Raw genomic sequence first — 17,845 nt, 5'->3', positions numbered from 1 at the left:
ACCCCACGCTCAGAGCGTGTAGCCAGCCGAATGGCAGAGAGATTTAAGTTTTAACTTATTAACAGCCAAGGTCTATGCTGCGCTTAGAGGGGCCGCCGAGAAGGCGTCCAGCCACGCCCGAGGCTGGTGTCCACCCTTGAAGCCAAACGGCCCTAGTTGGAGGTGGCTCCAGTGAGCATATTCTACTTCCTCTGGCATTTTGCAGGGGACTAGATTTCTATAAGATCTTTCTTTAGGAGATTTATTTTTTTGGACTTCAAAGTGAGCTGGTATTTTCATACAGATCCTTCTAATTGCTGCATATTCCAGGCAGGAGCCAGGCCAGGGAGGGGCTGGCCCTGCATACAGGTTCAGATGTTATTAGATGTTACAAGTTTATATATATATCTATATATATAATTTATTGAGTTTTTACAACATGTATTTGCTGTAGACTTAACACTTCTTACGCAATGCTTCTAGACTTTTATAGCCTGGCCTGCTACCTTTCAAAGCTCGGGAGAGAAGGCCGCGAGTTCAGTGTTGACTGTACTGTTAATGGTCCGAGCTTGGGCAGCTGTCCTTTGCTGTCAGTGCCGGCCAGCCTGCAGCGCCAGGGCAGGGGCTCAGGACATCTCGGGGCCTAGCTGCGTGGTGCCCACAGCGGCGGCCCACACTGGCAGATGTGATTGTTAACCCAGCAGATGTACTTTCCAAAAATAAAGATGACTGGTTCTGACCCCTGCCCGGTGCCTCTTGTCTTCCTCTGGAGTCTGGGCAGCTCCATGTCCTCCCTGCCTGTAGGGATAGTACTGTTGCTGGGCCTCGGGGAGGGAGGGGCCACTTGGAGGCGAGGGGGCTGGGTGGTGTTGATCCCCAGCTTCCTGGGCCTCGCAGCCCAGGGGAAGGATGCTCCGTCTAGTGGCACAGGGGTCCAGCCCTGTGGGCACCTGCAGCTGGTTCTGAGGCCTCCTTCGCTGCCATGGCCACGCCCCTGCTCCTGGCCACCCCTCCCTACGGGCTCCACTGGTGCGGTGCCCCCACCCCAGGGTGATGACTGTGCACAGCAGCTGCGCTGCTGCTCTTGGTTGGTTGGGCAAGGGATGCGGCAGGTCACCCACATGGCGGGGTGCAGGTCTGGGAAAGCTTCCCGGAGGCGGCAGGGTGCCCGAGGCGGTTCTTGGCACACACTTTCCGGGTGCTGGGTCCTATCTGGTTAGCCAAGGCTGCTGAGGCCTTGGGTCTGCATAACACACCACCTACTGGCTGCCTGTGCCCTCTTCTGGGGACCACTATGGTCTGGGGACAGCCTCAGGCCTGGCCATACCCAGGGTCACTGTGTCCCCACCCCTGCCCTGACACATCACTCAGGGGACTCAGAGGCTGGTGTGGACACAGGTGCCAGTGACGGGCTGGGAGGAGGCCCACAAGGGTCTGAGCAGCAAAGCTGAGCCTGGAGGGTGGGGGAGGCGGGTCCTGGTGGTTTGGGTGGGAGGGGATACTGGTCCCTCAGCTGATGCAGGGGCTCGAGCGTCCCCTGGTGGTACACTGAGCTGAACCGCAACTGAGACCAGTCTGGGCTGTCTTGGTCTGACAGGCACCAGGAGCTGGGTCCAGGGGCCCCTGCCCACTGTCAGCATAAAGCACAGGGGCGCCCCATGGCCATGAATCCCACCACAGCCGAGCCTCTGGTCCAGAGAGCCCAGCCTTCTGCCTTGAGGCTATCCACTTGCCCCAGTCAGAGCTGGGACCAGGGTGGGGCCAATCCCAGCGTTCCTGAGCCCTGGAGGAGGCAGGGAGTGACAGTGTGTCCTGTTTGCAGGGAGGACATCACCCCCAGCCCTGACTCACCAGTGCTGGGTTCTGATTCACTGCTAGTAGCCCAGTGCTGTGTGCACGCTGGCCCCACCTTTGCTGGGGCCAGGGAATGCCCTCTGCGATGGCACCCCAGCAAGCCACTCTTGCCCCAGCCCTGTGACTGGCATTTCTTGAGCCTGAGAACCTGGCTGGCCTCCAGGCTTGGGAAGAGACTGACAAAGTTCAGCCGGGCTCCAGCCCAGGCACATGCCCCCGGGCATGGTGGTGTAGGGAGGGCCCCGAGAGAGTGGGCCCCACTGCAGCCTACCCAGAGTGGCTGGAGCAGGTGGGTACCACGCCTGTACTGCTGCCTATGGCCTCTGTGCAAGTCCTCAGGCCAGAGAGTAGGCGGGGCCCCAGGATACTGCCAGGCACAGTCGAGGCGCCACGCAAGTCGGGGGAAGAGCTGATCAGAGGGTCCCCAGGCAGGACAAACCACCCACGACGGACAAGTCATCAAGTGGCACTTTATTAAATTCTTTCCTTACATCATATTGCATCTAAAATACACATTACCACGTGGCCTGTCAACGTCACAGGGCCCTGGGTTGGCCTGGCACACAGCATAATGTCTGACATGGCAGGGTCCTCCCATGCTCCACAGAGCAGGGCTGGGGGCATGGGATGTGGGGACCCAGTCTCAGGCAGGTCCAGAGCAAAAGGCCTGGAAGCAGGCTGGGGCCTACAGGTGACCCAGCATCGAGCCCCGAGAAGGGCAGCTCCTCTAGAGTCTGAGTGGCCAGCCTGCAGCCCACAGTGCTGTCCCGGAGCAGACAGACAACCGGGTTTCCACCTGACCTCGTCAAACAGCTCAGCTGTGACAAGCCGCTGCAGAACATGGACTCGACATTTTACTAAAGATACCATTTGTACAAAAGGTATTCACACACAGCCGGGGTGGGGAGGGCAGAGAGCACCTTCCCCGCCACGCTGGGAGCCACCACCGGGAGGCTGCTTTTCTGCAATCCCTCGGTGCCTCGTGTTCACAAGTCTACACTGACAGCCCAGGTGGTCTCTGGGCACCACACACTGATCTCAAGTCCTGTGAAAGAGCGAGCGTGCAGGCACCATGGGGGACCCAGCCTCACAGGCCTGGACATCCCAGCTCCTCAAAGGCCTGCTACAGCTGGGCACTGAGGCAGGGGCACCATAAACAGGGAGCGCTCTTAACAGCTGCCTTCCTGAATCCTCCCCACAGAGAACCCTCGCCTCCTGCCTCCCCTCCTCCTTACACTGCACCCGACAGAGACCCAGCTGCCACCAACAGGGTACAATGAACACTCATGCGGGGGTAGCCTCCTAAAACTCAAAGGCGCTTTCTGGAAACACCCACCCATGTGCATACCGCCAAGCCCTGTGGTGCCCGACTCCTAAGGGGACACTGAGACCCAGGAGAGCAGAACCCAGGGCAGGGGGACGGCAGAGGGCAATGTGTGCTGCTGGTGGGAGCTGATGTGGGGTAGCAACACCGCCGGCACAGCTGTGAGGATGGGGAGCGCCAGACACGGCCGAGGAGCCCACAGCGCTGCTCCTGGGAGATGCCCGTCTGCGGGGACACACTTGGCCACCACGAAGCTTGTTCTCGAAAATAAGTACACTTGACAGCCGAAGCCAGGCTCCTGGAGCACAGGCGAGCTGACTCAAATATCACTAAGCTCTAGAACTCACTCGCTTCTCAGGTGATTAAACAGAAACCCTTCAGAACCCAGCTGCTACTTTACGAAGGTTTCCCTGTGAGAGTGTCTAATCCTGTTCCTATTTTGTCAAGTTCCTCCTTTAATGGACAAGCAGCTTCAAGTAACTGAGAAGGTGCCGCTTCCCAGCCCTGGCAGGTACAGAGCTGCTCAGAGCAGGTCCTGCACAGCGGAGCATGCTGGACGCCCCTGAGGGCTACGACGCGCCTCCTCAGGCCTCGGGGCAGGAGCGCAGCCACCAGCCTGTGTAAGCAGCGGAGGGGACCACCGGGCACCACGGCCCGGGGCCAGGCGTCCTGGAGGCCCAGGGGATGCCGACAGCTGCAGTGAACCAGGCCACGCGAGAGGCCTATTCAAGGGCTTCTGTAGTGGGTCACCCGTAGCTCCCACTGGATGTTGAGAGTTGGGCAGACAGTCATGTGTAAAAACTCTGCACTAGGTAAGATCAAGGGAAACACCACAGGGTCCACACGCCGACCGCTGTCTGCAGAGGTACAGCTCCAAAGGCCACTGAGCTCATGGACACCCCGCCTCACAGTTGCAGACATGGCTTTAGAGACAGGTCTATTTACACTGACGCTTCAGAGTCAGAGTCCACAGCCTGAAGTGTCTTCTTCAGAGCTGAGGAGGCTGTGCTTGGGTCTGACTCCTCCTGGGCGCCCCTCTGCCCAGCTCTGCTTGGGGCAGGACCGGAGGCGGCGAGGGCGCACGGGGGGCGCCCTCCTCCTGACCCACCGGGATCCCCGCCAGCTGCACCGCTCGCAGCACCTCGCCGTGGTGTGAGTCCAGACACGACTCCTGGAGGGCTCTGGGATTCCAGACAGACTGAATCTTCGTGGAATGATGAAAATTAGAAATGACTTGATTATGGAAGTTTCTGATTTATTCTAGGTAAAGGATGAGACTTGCCACTACGAACCACCTCACGGCAACCACTCTCACGTCATCCGGCGCGGTGCAGTGGGGTGTGGACGCGGCCGCTGGCCAAGCTGGCGCCTAGTTCTTCACCTCCGCAGCCTCCTTCCCGGCCTTCTCCTTGGCCTTCTCCTTCTCCTCCACCTTCTCCTCCTTTTCCAGTGTGGCCACGATCTCAGCCATCTGGCTGGTGGAGATATGGACGTCTTCTTTGTCCACCAGTTCGATCACCTGCACACAAAGAAAGGGACCCAAGCTCTTACCACCCCGGGCGGCACAGGGAGGCGGGGACGTGGCCTTCCCTCAGCCGCTCCTTCCCAGGGAGCCTGGACAGCCCGGCCCCGCCACTCCACCAGGGCCTTCCTGGACATGGCTTCCCTGATCCAGTGGAACACACCCCTCTGCCAGGCTCAGCGTGCATGTCTGATAGTGCCTTGTTTTTAAGTGAAACTAAAAGAAACCAGTCAGTATCTGTGGTTATGTCTATAAAAATACCACTGTGCGCCGGGTGTGGCGGTGCATGCTTGTACTCCCCACGCTTGGGAGGCAGAGACAGGAGGATCGCGTAGGTTTGAAGCCACCTGTTTCCAAATAAAAATATAAAATAGGCCTGGGAGTGTAGCCCGGAGGTAGAAAGGCTTCCAGGAACCCCGGTACCACCACCAAAACAAAACAAACAAACAAACAAACAAACCCCACCTTGCTAGATACACCTGGGGCCATGAAAGCAGTTTCTTCTCAGAAGAATAAATGATTAAGAAAAATGAGTGACCACCTCCAGGGCACAGTCCAGACCTCCCCATCATCTCAGTCTCCGGGGCTGATGCTGGCCCAGCAGCGACACGTAGGCCTGGTCCACCTGGGGGCTCTGCTCAGGGCTGCCGCTGACCACGAGGGTCCCATGGGTGTACAGTCAAAAGCACGTGACCTGCTCCAGCCTCACTGTACGTCCCTGAGCTCAGGGTATGAGGACTGACCTCCTGACAGAGGCCTGGCCGGGCCAGGGATACCCCAGACCCACCTTGACCAGGTCGTCGATGTTGATCTTGCCGTCTTTGTTCTCGTCCAGGGCTGAGGCCAAGCTGACCAGCTTGCTTTCTGGAATGTGCCTGATTTGCTTCATGGCGCTGATGAGCTCGGCAACACTGACCACGTTCTCCCTGGGGAGCACAGGCCGCATTTGTCCGCTGGCCGCCCCCCAGCCTTGCTGCTGTACCCACAGCCTCCGCTCAGCCTTGACCTCGGCTGCCATGTGAGCTGGGCCCAGAGCCCCTGGCCCATCTGGGTGCTAACACAGGAGCACCAGGCGCAGGGCTTCTGTGCCACGCATGCCCCCCAGGGGTAGCTGCAGCTGCTGCACTGTGGGGCTCAGCCTGCGCCCATGGCAAGGCCAACAGATCAGTGCAGGAGGGGACACCCCCTTGTCTCAGGGACGGGAGCAGGAGCAGGGCCCGGCTGTCTTCCTATGTCACTGGGTGCTGGGTGCAGCTGCCACCGTCCTGGCGGCTCACTGCAGGAATCTGGGGCTCACGGGGGCACAGAGGAGGCAGAATACCCTGTAGGTACCTGAGTTTGAGCGCCAGGAAGAGGGAGGCGGCGGGAGAGGGCTAGACAGTTTGTGGAAACAAGAGACCAGCGGGCCTGAGGCTGGAGCAGGAGGGAAGAAGAGCAGTGGCTGGGCACAGGCAGAGGCCGGCCTGAGAGCAGGTACCTGGACACACCAGTACCAGGGCAGGAAGGCCGAGGCGCAAGAGAGAAACCACGAGCAGAGACGCGGGACAGGAAGGAGCTCAGGTCTGAGAGCACCTGCCCGCTGCAGGCCAGCCTCGCTGTGGGGACTCTCTGGTCCCGACACTCACCCCATAGCCGAGCCCTGGGCGGGGCCCAGCTTGCCGGCCTGCTGGTCCGTCTCCAGCTGCGCGATGAGGCCGTCGATCTGGCCGATCATCTGCTGCACGCGCTTCGTCAGCCGCTTGCTGGCCTTTGACTCCTCCACGTACCTCTCCTCGCCGGTCTTGGAGAGCTCCTTCTTGATCTCTTGCAAGTCCTAGTCAGATTATTCCCAGGTTCAAAGCTTGTCTTTACAAAAGAAGGGATCCTACATTAAACTTCATTTGAATGAGTAACAAACTGTTCGTTAAAGCTGGGTAGAGCTCAGTGGTAGAGCCCTTGCCTGCCATGTGGAAGTCCTGGGTTGACTCCCTAACCAGAAAAACAAACAACTCCCAAACAAAAAGCATTAATCCTAACCACAGAATGCTGCAAAATATTATTTCTATTGTACAAACTTATCTTATTTTTTTTTGTGGTACTGGGGATTAAGCCCAGGGGCATTCCATCTCCCATGTGTACCCGCAGCTCGATTTTTCCATTTTTATTTTATTTATTTATTATTTTTTTGGTGGTACTGGGGTTCCTGGAAACCCTTCTACCCCCGGGCTACACTCCCAGACCTATTTTTATATTTTTATTTGGAAACAGGATCTCTTAAACCAGTGAGGCTGGCTTTGAACCTGTGCGATCCTCCTGTCTTCATCTCCCAAGCGTGGGGATTACAAGCGTGCACCACCATGCCCAGCTATTTTTATTTTAAATTTAATTTTTAAAATTTATTTTTTTGGTGCTGAGGGTTGAACCTAGGGGCATTCTACTGCCAATTTATACCCCCAGTACGATTTTAAAATTATTTGGGAACAGGATCTCACTAAGTTGGGGAGGGCCTAAGTTGTCGAGGCTGGCTTTGAACATGTGATTCTCCTATCAGCTTTCCAAGTACTGGGATCACAAGTGTGCACCACCACGCCTGGCTTTTCTTTTTTTTCTGAGACAGAGTCTCAGTAGGTTAATGAAAATTTCACTCTTTGCTGAGACTGTCCTCAACTACTAACCTCCTGTCTCAGCCTCCCAAGCACTGGGATTTCACCTGTGCGACACCACATCCAGCAACTGAAACGTCTTTAAAGCAGAGGAAACATCTCAACCTTTTGTATTTGTTGAAGAATAAACAGATGAAGGAAGAATTGAGGAATCTCCAGCCGCACAATCATTCCTTAAATGTCAAGTCAACGTCCCCGGGACGCATCGGGGGTGTGGGGAGCAGGGTCGGAGGCAGCCTGGCCTTCCGTGGAGAGGCCGCAGGCAAGGGGAGCTGGGACACGAGAGCTGCGCACACCCTGGAGGACCTGTGCAAGCAGCCCTGCGCAGAGCACCGAGTGCAGGTGTCAGGAAGGAGGGGCCGGAGAGGCTTGGCGTTTGAAGAAATACCAGATTAAAGGCAATGTTTATAAATATAAAAAAGGGGGAATAGGAGTGTAGCTCAGTGGTAGAGCACTTGCCCAGCATGCCTGAAAACCCTGAGTTCAACCCCCAACATCATACACACACACACACACACACACACACACACACACACACACACACACACACAAACACACACCCACCCCTCCTTTGGGGAGCCATGGGTGAAAACAAGGTTCCACCTGTCAAGGGAGCGAGCCCTCCACCTGCGCCTGTGTGGGTCGGGACACCGCAGCCTCTGCCCAGCACCTACAAGGGCGTGGCCACTCACTCAGCTTCAAGCAGGTTTCCTCTCCAAATGCTCTCTGGCCAGCTTATCACACATCCAACCAAGTGCTGCGAACCCTCCGGGGCTGCCAGAGCAACTTCACTCCAGCACCCTGCCCGCGCAGCCCCACGCACCTCGCTGTAGTCCTGGACGTCCTCTTTCAGCAGCTCCAGCTCCCCCTTCTCCTTGGTCAGGGATGCCTTCTGCTCCTGCAGCTTGGAGCAGGCATCACTGAGGACATCGATTTCCTCCTGAGTGATTTCCTCTGCCTGGCAAAGAAACCAATGGGCAACGGAGCCTAAGCGCAGGAACCTCTGGGACTCTGCAGCTCCTCTGTTCACACTGAGCCTGCCAGACAGCACCGCCTCCCCTGTGGCACCTGCACCACGCTGCCCTCATGTGAGCTGCCCTCATGTGAGCACGAGGTGAGCTGAGACCTACAGACATCCAGGAAACCCACCAGTCACTCCCAAACACTCCCTTTTGTTCCCCAGGGTCTGCCCCTTGCACTACAGGAGAGCCTGAGTTTTCCAGAACTTTATTTAAGAGAAATCACCTGAAACATCATCATTCTGTCTAAATTTTCTCACTTTGTTTGGTTTTTTGGGGGGAGTCAGGCGCTGGGTACTGGAGATGGAACCTAGGGGCATTCTACCTCCAAGCTATACCCCCAGCCCTATTTTTTATTCTTTATTTAATTAAAAAAACTTTTTGGAGGTCTGGGGATGGAACCTGGGGGCATTCTACCTCCAAGCTACACCGCTGCCCTATTTTTTATTCTTTTATTTTGAAACAGGATCTCACTGAATTGCAGAGGGCCTAAGTAGTAGCTGAGGCTGTCTGCGAACTAGGATCCTCCTGTCTCAGCCTCTCAAATGCTGGGATTACAAGCACGCGCCACCACACCCAGATACCTTTTATTTTCACACAGGGTCTCACCGGGTTGGTAAGAGTCTCACTACTTGCTGAGGCTGCCCTCAAACCTGTGTTCCTCCTGGCTCAGCCTCCCAAGTATTGAGATTATAGGCATGTGCCACCAGGCCCGGCTCCTCTTTAATTTTTTTATTTTTGTGGAGCTGGGGATGGAACCCAGGGGTATTCTACCTCCAAGCTGCACGCCCAGCCCTATTTTTTATTCCTTATTTTGAAACAGGGTCTCACTGAGTTGCAAAGGGCCTTGCTAAGTAGCTGAGGCTGGCCAGGAACTGTGATCCTCTGGTCTCAGCCTCCAAATGCTGGGATTCCAAGCATGCCCGCCGCGCCCGGCTTCCTCTCTGATTTTAATCGCTCTTCTTTCTTAATCGCCCTAGCTGGGGGTACACTGGATACCAAGTGTCCTGTTGTGCTCAGCACCTGCTCCTCAGGAACTGTGCAGAAGGCACACACGCAGCTGGATGACTGGAGCCTGCTTTTCTTTCTCAGTCTGTTAAAACGGTAACAAGAGAATGCCTGCTAAAAGCCAGCCCGGCATGCGATTGCACGCTAGTAATCCCAGTGCTTGGGAGGCGGAGACAGGAGGATCACGCAGGTTCGAAGCCAGCCTCAGCAACTTAGTGAGACCGTTTCCAAATAAAATGTAAAAAAAAAAAAAAAAAAAAAGGTCTGGAGCTGTAACACTGAGGTAGAAGGCCCCTGAGTTCCATCCCCAGCCCCCTCCCCCCAAAAATACTGTAAGCCAATTTGTATTCTCTAGACAAATCCCAGGAAGCCATGGTCCTTTTTACAGAATAGCTATATTTTTTAATTTATTTTTTGGTACTGGGGATGGAACTCAGGTACATTCTACCTGAGCTATACCCTCAGCCCCAGTTTTTATTCTTTATTTTGAAACAGGGTCTCACTGAGTTGCAGAGGGCCTCACTGAGTTGCTGAGGCTGTCCACAAACCTGGATCCTCCTGTCTCAGCCTCCCAAATGCTGGGATTATAAGCATGTGCCAACAGGCCCAACCTAGCTATATTTATTTTTGTTGTGGTGGTGGTACTGAGATTGAACCCAGGCATTCTACCTCTGATCCACCCCCAGCCTGATTTTTTTTTGGGGAGGTGGTACTGGGGGTGGAACCCAGAGGCTTTCTACCTCCAGGCTATACTCCCAGACCTATTTTATATTTTATTTGAAAACAGGGTCTCACTAAGTAGCTGAGAGCCTCACTAAGTAGCTGAGGCTGGCTTCAAACCTATGTGATCCTCCTGTCTCAGCCTCCCAAGCGCAGGGATTATAAGCATGTGGCACCACCCCTGGCCCCAGCCTGATTTTTTATTCGTTTTTTTTTTTTTTTTTTTTTTAAAGAGGGTCTCACTGCCGGGTGTGGTGGCTCACGCTTGTAATCCCAGCATTCGGGAGGCTGAGACCAGAGGATCGCAGTTTGTGGACAGCCTCAGCTACTTAGTGAGGCCCTCTGCAACTCAGTGAGACCTGGTTTCAAAATAAAGAATAAAAACTAGGGCAGGGGGTATAGCTCAGAGGTCAAATGCCCCTGAGTTCCAACCCCAGACCTACAAAATAAATAAATAAACAAACAAACAAACAAACAAATAAATAAATAAAATAAAGAGGGTCTCACTAAGTTGAAGAGGGCCTCACAAGTTGCTGAGAGTGGCTGCAAATCTGTAATTCTCCTGTCTCAGCCTCCTAAGCACTGGGATTATAAGCATGGACCACCATACAAGCTCTATATTTGATTTGATGAAGAGTTTAAGAATATTTTGCATCTATGGTCATAAAAGATAGCAGTCTGGCTAGGTGTGGTGGTACACACCTGTAATTCCAGTACTTAGGAAGTGAGTCAGAGGACCACAGTTTGAGGCCAGCCTCTGGAACTCAGCAAAACCCATTTCAAAGTAAAAACTAAAAGGGGTTGGTGGCACAGCTGTGTAGAGGGCCCCTACCCCCCAGTCCTGAAAGAAAAGAAAGTTGTAAGGCCCCCGTGCCCCTCACTGCCAGGGATCCTGTGCGGGAGCTTTTCAGGCTGACAGGCTCTCGCTGGTGGTGGGACTGCTCAGCCACAAGGAGACTGGAGCTGTGCGCTGGCCCAGGAGGAACAGGGCACCCCGCTACCTTTCCAACTTACTAAAAGCCTGTGCTTTAGCTGGGCGTGGTGGCGCACGCTTGTAATCCCAGCATTCGGGAGGCTGAGACCGGAGGATCGCAGTTTGCGGACAGCCTCAGCTACTAAGTGAGGCCCTCTGCAACTCAGTGAGACCGGGTTTCAAAAAAAAAAAAAAAAGGCAGGGGGTGTAGCTCGGAGGTCAAATGCCCCTGGGTTCCACGAGCCAGGCGTGGTGGCGCACGCTTGTAAGCCCTGCACTTGGGAGGCTGAGACAGGAGGATCGCACAGGTTCGAAGCCAGCCTCAGCTACTGAGTGAGGCTCTCAGCAACTTAGTGAGACCCTGTTTCCAAATGAAATATAAAATAGGTCTGGGAGTGTACCCGGAGGTAGAAAGCCCCTGGGTTCCACCCCCAGTACCACACACACACAAAAGTCTGCGCTTCTAAGATATTCTTGGTGACCTTTTGTGCATCAGTTCTCCTAAGAGTTCCAAACTTCCCTTCAAGGCTCAGCCTTTAATCGGCTGGAAAACGCAGAGGACACAGGGATTTCCCCGAGGCAGCCCTACCTGCTGACGGGTCCCTCCTTCCCACTAGGTTGCGGCACTGAGCTTCCAGACCCGCTCTGTGCCATCTTCTCTGCCAGGCCAGGCCCAGTCTCACACCCCTTAAGACCCACACAACCGCATCCCAGTTGGATGCCAGGGCCCCAACTCCCTGGTTCCCGGGGGCTCCTGTCCCCACCGTCACCTCATCTTGACCACAATACCCATCTGTCTCAGGGTCTGTTGGACCTCCGGCCTGGGATTTCCACCTCACCGCTTTATCCAAAGCCAGGTAGGCTTCCCAAAGAAGCCCCCGGAGGCCCTGGCCAGCCCTGCCCCAGACACCCTCCCCAACACAGCGCAGGGCCTGGGCTCCTGGCTCATCAGCAGAAGCCCCAGCAGTGCAAAACAGCTTCAGACACCTCCTCTATACCTCTTCTTACAGCACACAAGCCTGGATCTGCTGTGTGTCCACAGGCCTGGGGTCGACCCTCCTGGGTCCTCCGAGGTCCTGAGCTCAGATCACTCCTGCCCTGGCAAGTGCGTGCCAGAGGCAGCATCAGGCCTTGACCGCCACGCCCTCCGCCTCAGTTAAGGGGACCCCGACTTCTACCACTGCACTCAGACCTGGGCTGTCCATCTTCTCCAGATACATACAGCCGGGTGCCCTCCGGGACCCCAGGCTGAGCCCACACTCCTCTCCAGGTCACTTGCCCTGCTCAGCTGCCAGTGTCTCCATCAGCACGGCCGACCCCGCCGCCATGCACCGTGCCCAAGCTGGGCAGGTGCCGGAAGGTGCCTGGGGTGGCAAGGCCACCTGGACTTGAGCCCAAGGGAATATGTTCTAAGTCCCCCAAAGGCTCCCTGCCCAGGTCACCCAGCAGCAGGTGAGTCCACGCCGCACCCTGTGCACCCACTGGTGCCGGGTGAGGCAAGCCCAGGGGAGGCAGGCCTCTAGGGAAGGCTCTGCCTTCAGGACCAACCTGCACCCGCTCCCATGCTGGGCAGGCTAAAAGGGAGCAGAAACTTCACGCACAGCAGCCTCACCCTGCGCATGCCCAGAGCTCGGAGCCGGGCGGACCCACATCTTCACAGTCCAGCCCTGGCCGGGCCTCCTCCCAGCCCGGCTGCACATGCCCCTCACCTTCACGCCCTCCAGCACAGGGGCAGTGTCCTTCAGGGTCTCCGAGGAGAGGACCACATCAGGTAGCTCCAGCTTGGGCTCTGGCGCCGGCCTGCCGGGGGCAGCAGCTTCCACTCCTTCGGGCTCAATGTCCTTCTACATCACCCAGTGACAGACACGTCATACTCTGACAGCCTTGTGGTGGCTGTCTGCACGTGCCAACACCGGCCACGCTAGGAGCCCCTGGTCCTCCGCCACCACCCTTCGGCCAAGGCGGAGAAGCACAGCGACACCCTGCCCGGGTGCTGCACTGGCCCGCGGTGCCCGCTAGTTCTGGGTGGAGGGAAGGGCCGAGCCTCGCCCCACCATAGCCTCCCTCAGGGACCCTCAGGCAGTAGCCCCACAGCCGGTGCTCCTGCCTCTGTGCTGCTCTGGCCACTAGAGAGTAAGGAGGAGGCTTGAGGACCTGTGTCTGTGGGCAGGGCTGTGGGCGGGTGACTGGTGCTCACCGCCACTCCGGCAGCCTTCTGCAGCTCCTTCTCCCGGTGCTCCTGCCGGATGGCAGCCTCCTCCTGCAGCGTGGCCTCCAGCTTCGCCTTGTTGTCCACCTGCTCGCCCTCCACCTCCGCCACCTTCATCTGGGCCTCCTTGGCCTTCAGGGAAGACGGCCTCATGAGCACATCGCAGGCTCGGCCCCACTGCCCGCCCACCCCACCCTCCAGGCTCCACACCAGCAGAGGGACAGAATGTACTGCTGGGAAAGACCGAAAGGCCCCGAGGGTCACCTCCCACCCCAGTCAGAGGACCGCATGCCACGCAGAGAAAGGACCGACAGAGTGCCGCTAGCTAGACTTGATGACATTTCAGACCCGCGGCCTCTAGCCACAGGAGGCAGGGACAGGATGGCTGAGAGTGCCCTGAACTTGCCAGGCAGGTGTCATGAGTAGGGAGACAAGTCGGGGGTGCTGGGGAGGACCAGAAGATCCATGGGCTCCCGGTGGACAATCCCAAGGCCGAGGGGGCGTGTGTCCTGCTTCTGCCAGAGGGAACAGGCAAACAGGTCTGCCACCACCACATACCACGATCTCCGGGAGGGTCTGCAGCGTGGACTTGAGCTGGTCGGCAGGTGAGAGGGTGTCTGGGAGGTACATGGCTCGGGACAGGATAAGCAATGATGTGGGGATCTCATGGTGCAGATGCAGGTCCAGCCACTAGAACCAGAGCAAACCGCTGGACTGCCGCTCCACCCCCACCGTGGCCCTGCCCACTCTTCTGAGGCGGCCAGGGTCTGCCCTACCCGCTCGGGGAAGAGAAGCAGTCTGGTGGCAACAAGCAAAACAGAACAAGATGAACGAAGTCACTAGAACTAATTCATTCTAGAATTCCCCAAAGACAGCATTTCAATTCCAGAAGTTGTATTTGTTGGGCGCCTTGGGAGTCGATAACCACCTTGGTAACTACCTGATGAAGCGCCATGAATCTCACCACCGCCCGGTAGGCTACCAGGGCACTGGGAACAGCCAGCAGGCCCTCCGTAAAGTGGCCCAGGCGGTCTCATGACTTGGGCCAGCGCAAAGGTGGCCCGCTCAAACACTCCACGCTGATGCATGTGCAGGCCAGGTGCTGGCCGGCTCCTGTTACGACACTGAGACATCTTCAACCGGACAAAAGACTGGCCACATTCAGAAGCAAACTCCACAGAGGGCAAAGGCTGAGAAGAAAGATTAAGAAGAGGGCGGAAACCCCGAACACAGCTGAGATGGAGAAGGAAGCTATGCGGCCTGGCCTGGGCCAGGCTGAGGGGCCTGGGCAGCGCCCACGCACATGGCTCTATGCAGCTGTGCTCGTGTGGGGTGAAGGGCGGCAAGCGGACGCAGGGGTGGTCCTGCTGGGGAGCCTCCTTCTGGCAAGGAGGCAGCGCGTAAGTGCCACTTGTCAGGAGGGGAAGCGAGGAATTGGGCACCTTCATCTACACATGGAGGCTGCACTGGAGACAGGAGGCAGTGGCAGCCATGTGGCGGATCTGGGAAGGGACCCCAGCCCTGTGCCTGGGCCTTCGCTTTCAAGACGAATGGCGGTGGCTGTCACCTACCTATTCTATGGATTGGTGCCAGAGACCCACCACTGGGGTTTTTAACTGAGAGCTCCTCGCTCTCTTCAGACACACCCAGGCCAAAGGCAGCCTGAGAGAAGGGTGGGCTCGCATGGTGAGACCAAACCCGAGCCACTACCCTCAGCCAGTTCCAAGATGCTGTCAAAATGCAAGTATAATCCCAGTACTTGAGAGGCTGAGACAGAGGGTTGCCAGCCTCAGCTAGTTAGTGAGGCTCTCTGCAACACAGCAAGATTCTGTTTCAAATAAAAAACAGGACGGGAGTGGTGGTGCAGCTTGGAGGTAGAATGCCCCTGGATTCAATCACCAGTACAAAAAAAAAAAAAAAAAAAAAAAGTGAATATGCCCCAGAGTATGCAAGGATATCAGCCTGAGTCCTCACCTGCCTACAGGTGACAGTGAGAAGAGCCGATTGGAATCATCAAAGCAGTCCCAGAGGCCACCAAAAGTGAGGGCACTCACATGCATGTGAATAGGACCAGAGGTTAAGAACAGGTCCCGAGCACCCCAGACACCCCAGCGTGTCACCTCCCAGCCCCTCGCCCCAGAGCTGACAGGACACGCAGGGCCTGTTTCCACCGCTGGATGATGCCCAGCCTGGTGGCGTTTCCATCTTTGAGTCCCCACAGTGCCCTTGCTTTGCTCTGGAGGGAGAAGTGCAGACGGGCACGCAGGCCCGCAGGCCACACACCTGCTTCAGCTGGTCCTTCAGCCGGTCTTCCGTGACGCCGAGGGCCCGCATGCCTCGTGCCCGGCAAGCTGCCTGCAATTCCTTGACGTTCAGACTGTCTACCCCTTCCTCAGCAATCAGCTGAAAGAGAAAGGCAACCAGCTGTCGTCTTGCAGGCCCACCAGAACTTTATGTGACACTAACACAACTGGGAATAAGGGTGGTTAGAAACCATCTTCCTATTAGGCTGGCCCAGCAAAAACAAAGCGCACCAAGAGCCCAGAAGCACATGAAGGAGGGTCAGAACCTGGGGAGCACACGACGGCCAGCAGCAAGCCGGGACGCAGAGCCCTCCATCGCCACGGCTGCTCGCGGAGGCGCCGTGTGCGGGCGCCCCTCCTCCGTGTAACAGCCCCTCTGCCGGCCCGGCCTCTCCTCCTCCTGCCACCTCCCCAGGTCCTGACACCATGTAAAAGGCACTCTCAGTGGGCAGGGCCGTGGGACGGAGGGCCTTGAGCCCACAGGGGTCTCCTCCCTCCCCTCACAGTGCCCAGAGACCCCAATATGGAGAAACAGAAAACCTGGAGGGAGGCAGGAAGCAACAGGCAAGGAGAGAAGAAACGAGGCAAATGCTGGGGTGCCACCTCGTCTGTGTTGGGGTCCCAGGCCTCTGACCTCATAACAGCCCGGTGAGGGAGACACAGCATCGCCCCCATGTGAAAACTAAGCACCCTAAGGGTGGGCGTGATGGTGCAGGCTTGGAATCCCAGCATCTGGGAGGCTGAGACAGGAGGATCCCGTTTCACGGATACTTACTAAGGACCTCTGAGCTACACCCCCAGACCGGTAAACGGAGTCTCACTAAGTTGAGGAGGGCTTCACTAAGTAGCTGAGGCTGGCCATGAACCCGGATCTTCCGGTCTCAGCCTCCCAAATACTGGGATTACAAGCATGTGCCACCATTCTGGCTAAGTCACTATTTTTAAGGAAATTACCAAAGATCTTGGGTAACAACCCATATTAGAAGATATTTATGCATTAGGCATAGTGGTGCATGCCTGTAACCCTAGTACTTGGGAGGCCGAGAAAGGAGTGCAGGTTCACAGCCAGCCTCAGCTACTTAGTGAGACCCTGTTTCAAAGTAAAAAATAAGAAACAGGGCTGGGGGTATAGCTCAGAGGTAGAATGCCTCTGGATTCCATCCCCGGTACTGCAAGAAAAATAAATAAATAAATAAAAAATAGGGCTGGGTGTATCTCAGAGGAAGAATGCCCCTAGACTCCATCCCCAGCACCCCCCCACGTACATACACAGACCAAGGTGCAGCTCAATGTACTGGAACCTCACATAGTATCCCGCCAACATGTACAATCTTTAACTTACATATCAGTTAAAAAGGAAAGCAGCAGAGGGGCCACACGGTGGCACGTGGCAGCTCACCTTGTCATCGGCCTTTATGGACCGCAGCCTCATGGTGAGCTGGAAGCGGAGGAAGTTGTTGGTGCCGATGGACTGGAGCTCCAGGAGCCTGCACAGTGCCACCAGTTGCGGCCGCGTAAGGTTATCCAGTGTCAGCTCATCCTCAAATAATTTGGAAAATCGCATGATTTCCTCGTTGCTGGGTCTTTCTCCGGTCTCCCGGATCTATAGGGAAAGCCGAGGTCAGTGCCATGGGCTCCCCTGGCCTGGCCTGGGATTCCAGGCAGAAGTGAAGAACCTGGGGGACTGGTGCAGACCACACTCCTATGGGGAGCCCTTTCATGTGACGGGGACTTGGCACCGGCCAGACCTGCATGGGCACTGCTGCTCGTGGTGGCACCCAGAAACGCCTGCTGTCTTTTCCCCTTGAAAGGAGCTGTGGGGCAGTGTCCTGAGCCCTCCTGCTGGCCCCAGCTGCTCAGTGGTGGAAAGAGGGTGCATCTGTATACCCCAGAATCTCCCTCTGAAAGGGTCTATGAGCAGGGGTATGGGCTGCCACATGCCTGCCCCCTAGGAGCAAACACAGCTCCTCAGCTCAGACCACTCAGACCTACACCTCCTCCCACCCGAAGGACAAGCCCCAGCTCAGCAGCCGAGAGGTGGGAGAGGGCCCACCCACAGGAGCTCAAGCAAAGGACACAGACCGCTGCCCCTGCTGCCTGCTCTACACAGCTGCATGCGGTTTCCTTGGAGGACACATTCGCAGGACCCCAACCCAGGCAGCCGTGCCAGTCCCACCTGAGTCCCCACTGATCTCCGTCCCCAGGCCTGAAGCACTGCTGCCTGCAGCTCCCATGCTTGGACCCTGTCCACTCTCCAGTGGGTGTAGAGACCACCTCTTCCCCACACATGAC

General features: G+C 56.6%; 1 protein-coding gene across 1 annotated transcript in view; it reads right to left on the bottom strand.

Moving 5' to 3' along the window:
- Positions 1 to 4,526: 4,526 nt before the first annotated feature.
- The window catches only part of LETM1 (leucine zipper and EF-hand containing transmembrane protein 1), a gene marked incomplete at both ends in the record, with an annotated part of 34,434 nt that continues 21,115 nt past the window's right edge, over positions 4,527 to 17,845 (bottom strand). The window contains 9 exons of the mRNA XM_080697297.1: positions 4,527 to 4,676; positions 5,467 to 5,605; positions 6,305 to 6,492; positions 8,145 to 8,279; positions 12,751 to 12,885; positions 13,239 to 13,382; positions 13,809 to 13,940; positions 15,534 to 15,653; positions 16,953 to 17,156. Coding sequence (XP_080553423.1) covers positions 4,527 to 4,676; positions 5,467 to 5,605; positions 6,305 to 6,492; positions 8,145 to 8,279; positions 12,751 to 12,885; positions 13,239 to 13,382; positions 13,809 to 13,940; positions 15,534 to 15,653; positions 16,953 to 17,156 — 1,347 coding nt within the window. The remainder of the gene's footprint in view (positions 4,677 to 5,466; positions 5,606 to 6,304; positions 6,493 to 8,144; positions 8,280 to 12,750; positions 12,886 to 13,238; positions 13,383 to 13,808; positions 13,941 to 15,533; positions 15,654 to 16,952; positions 17,157 to 17,845) is intronic.

This window comes from Muscardinus avellanarius (genome assembly GCF_963383645.1).
Source record: "Muscardinus avellanarius genome assembly, chromosome: 6".
NCBI classification, from domain to species: Eukaryota; Metazoa; Chordata; class Mammalia; order Rodentia; family Gliridae; genus Muscardinus; species Muscardinus avellanarius.
Note: the sequence above shows the minus strand (reverse complement) of the source record. Positions and strands in the feature narration are given on the sequence as shown.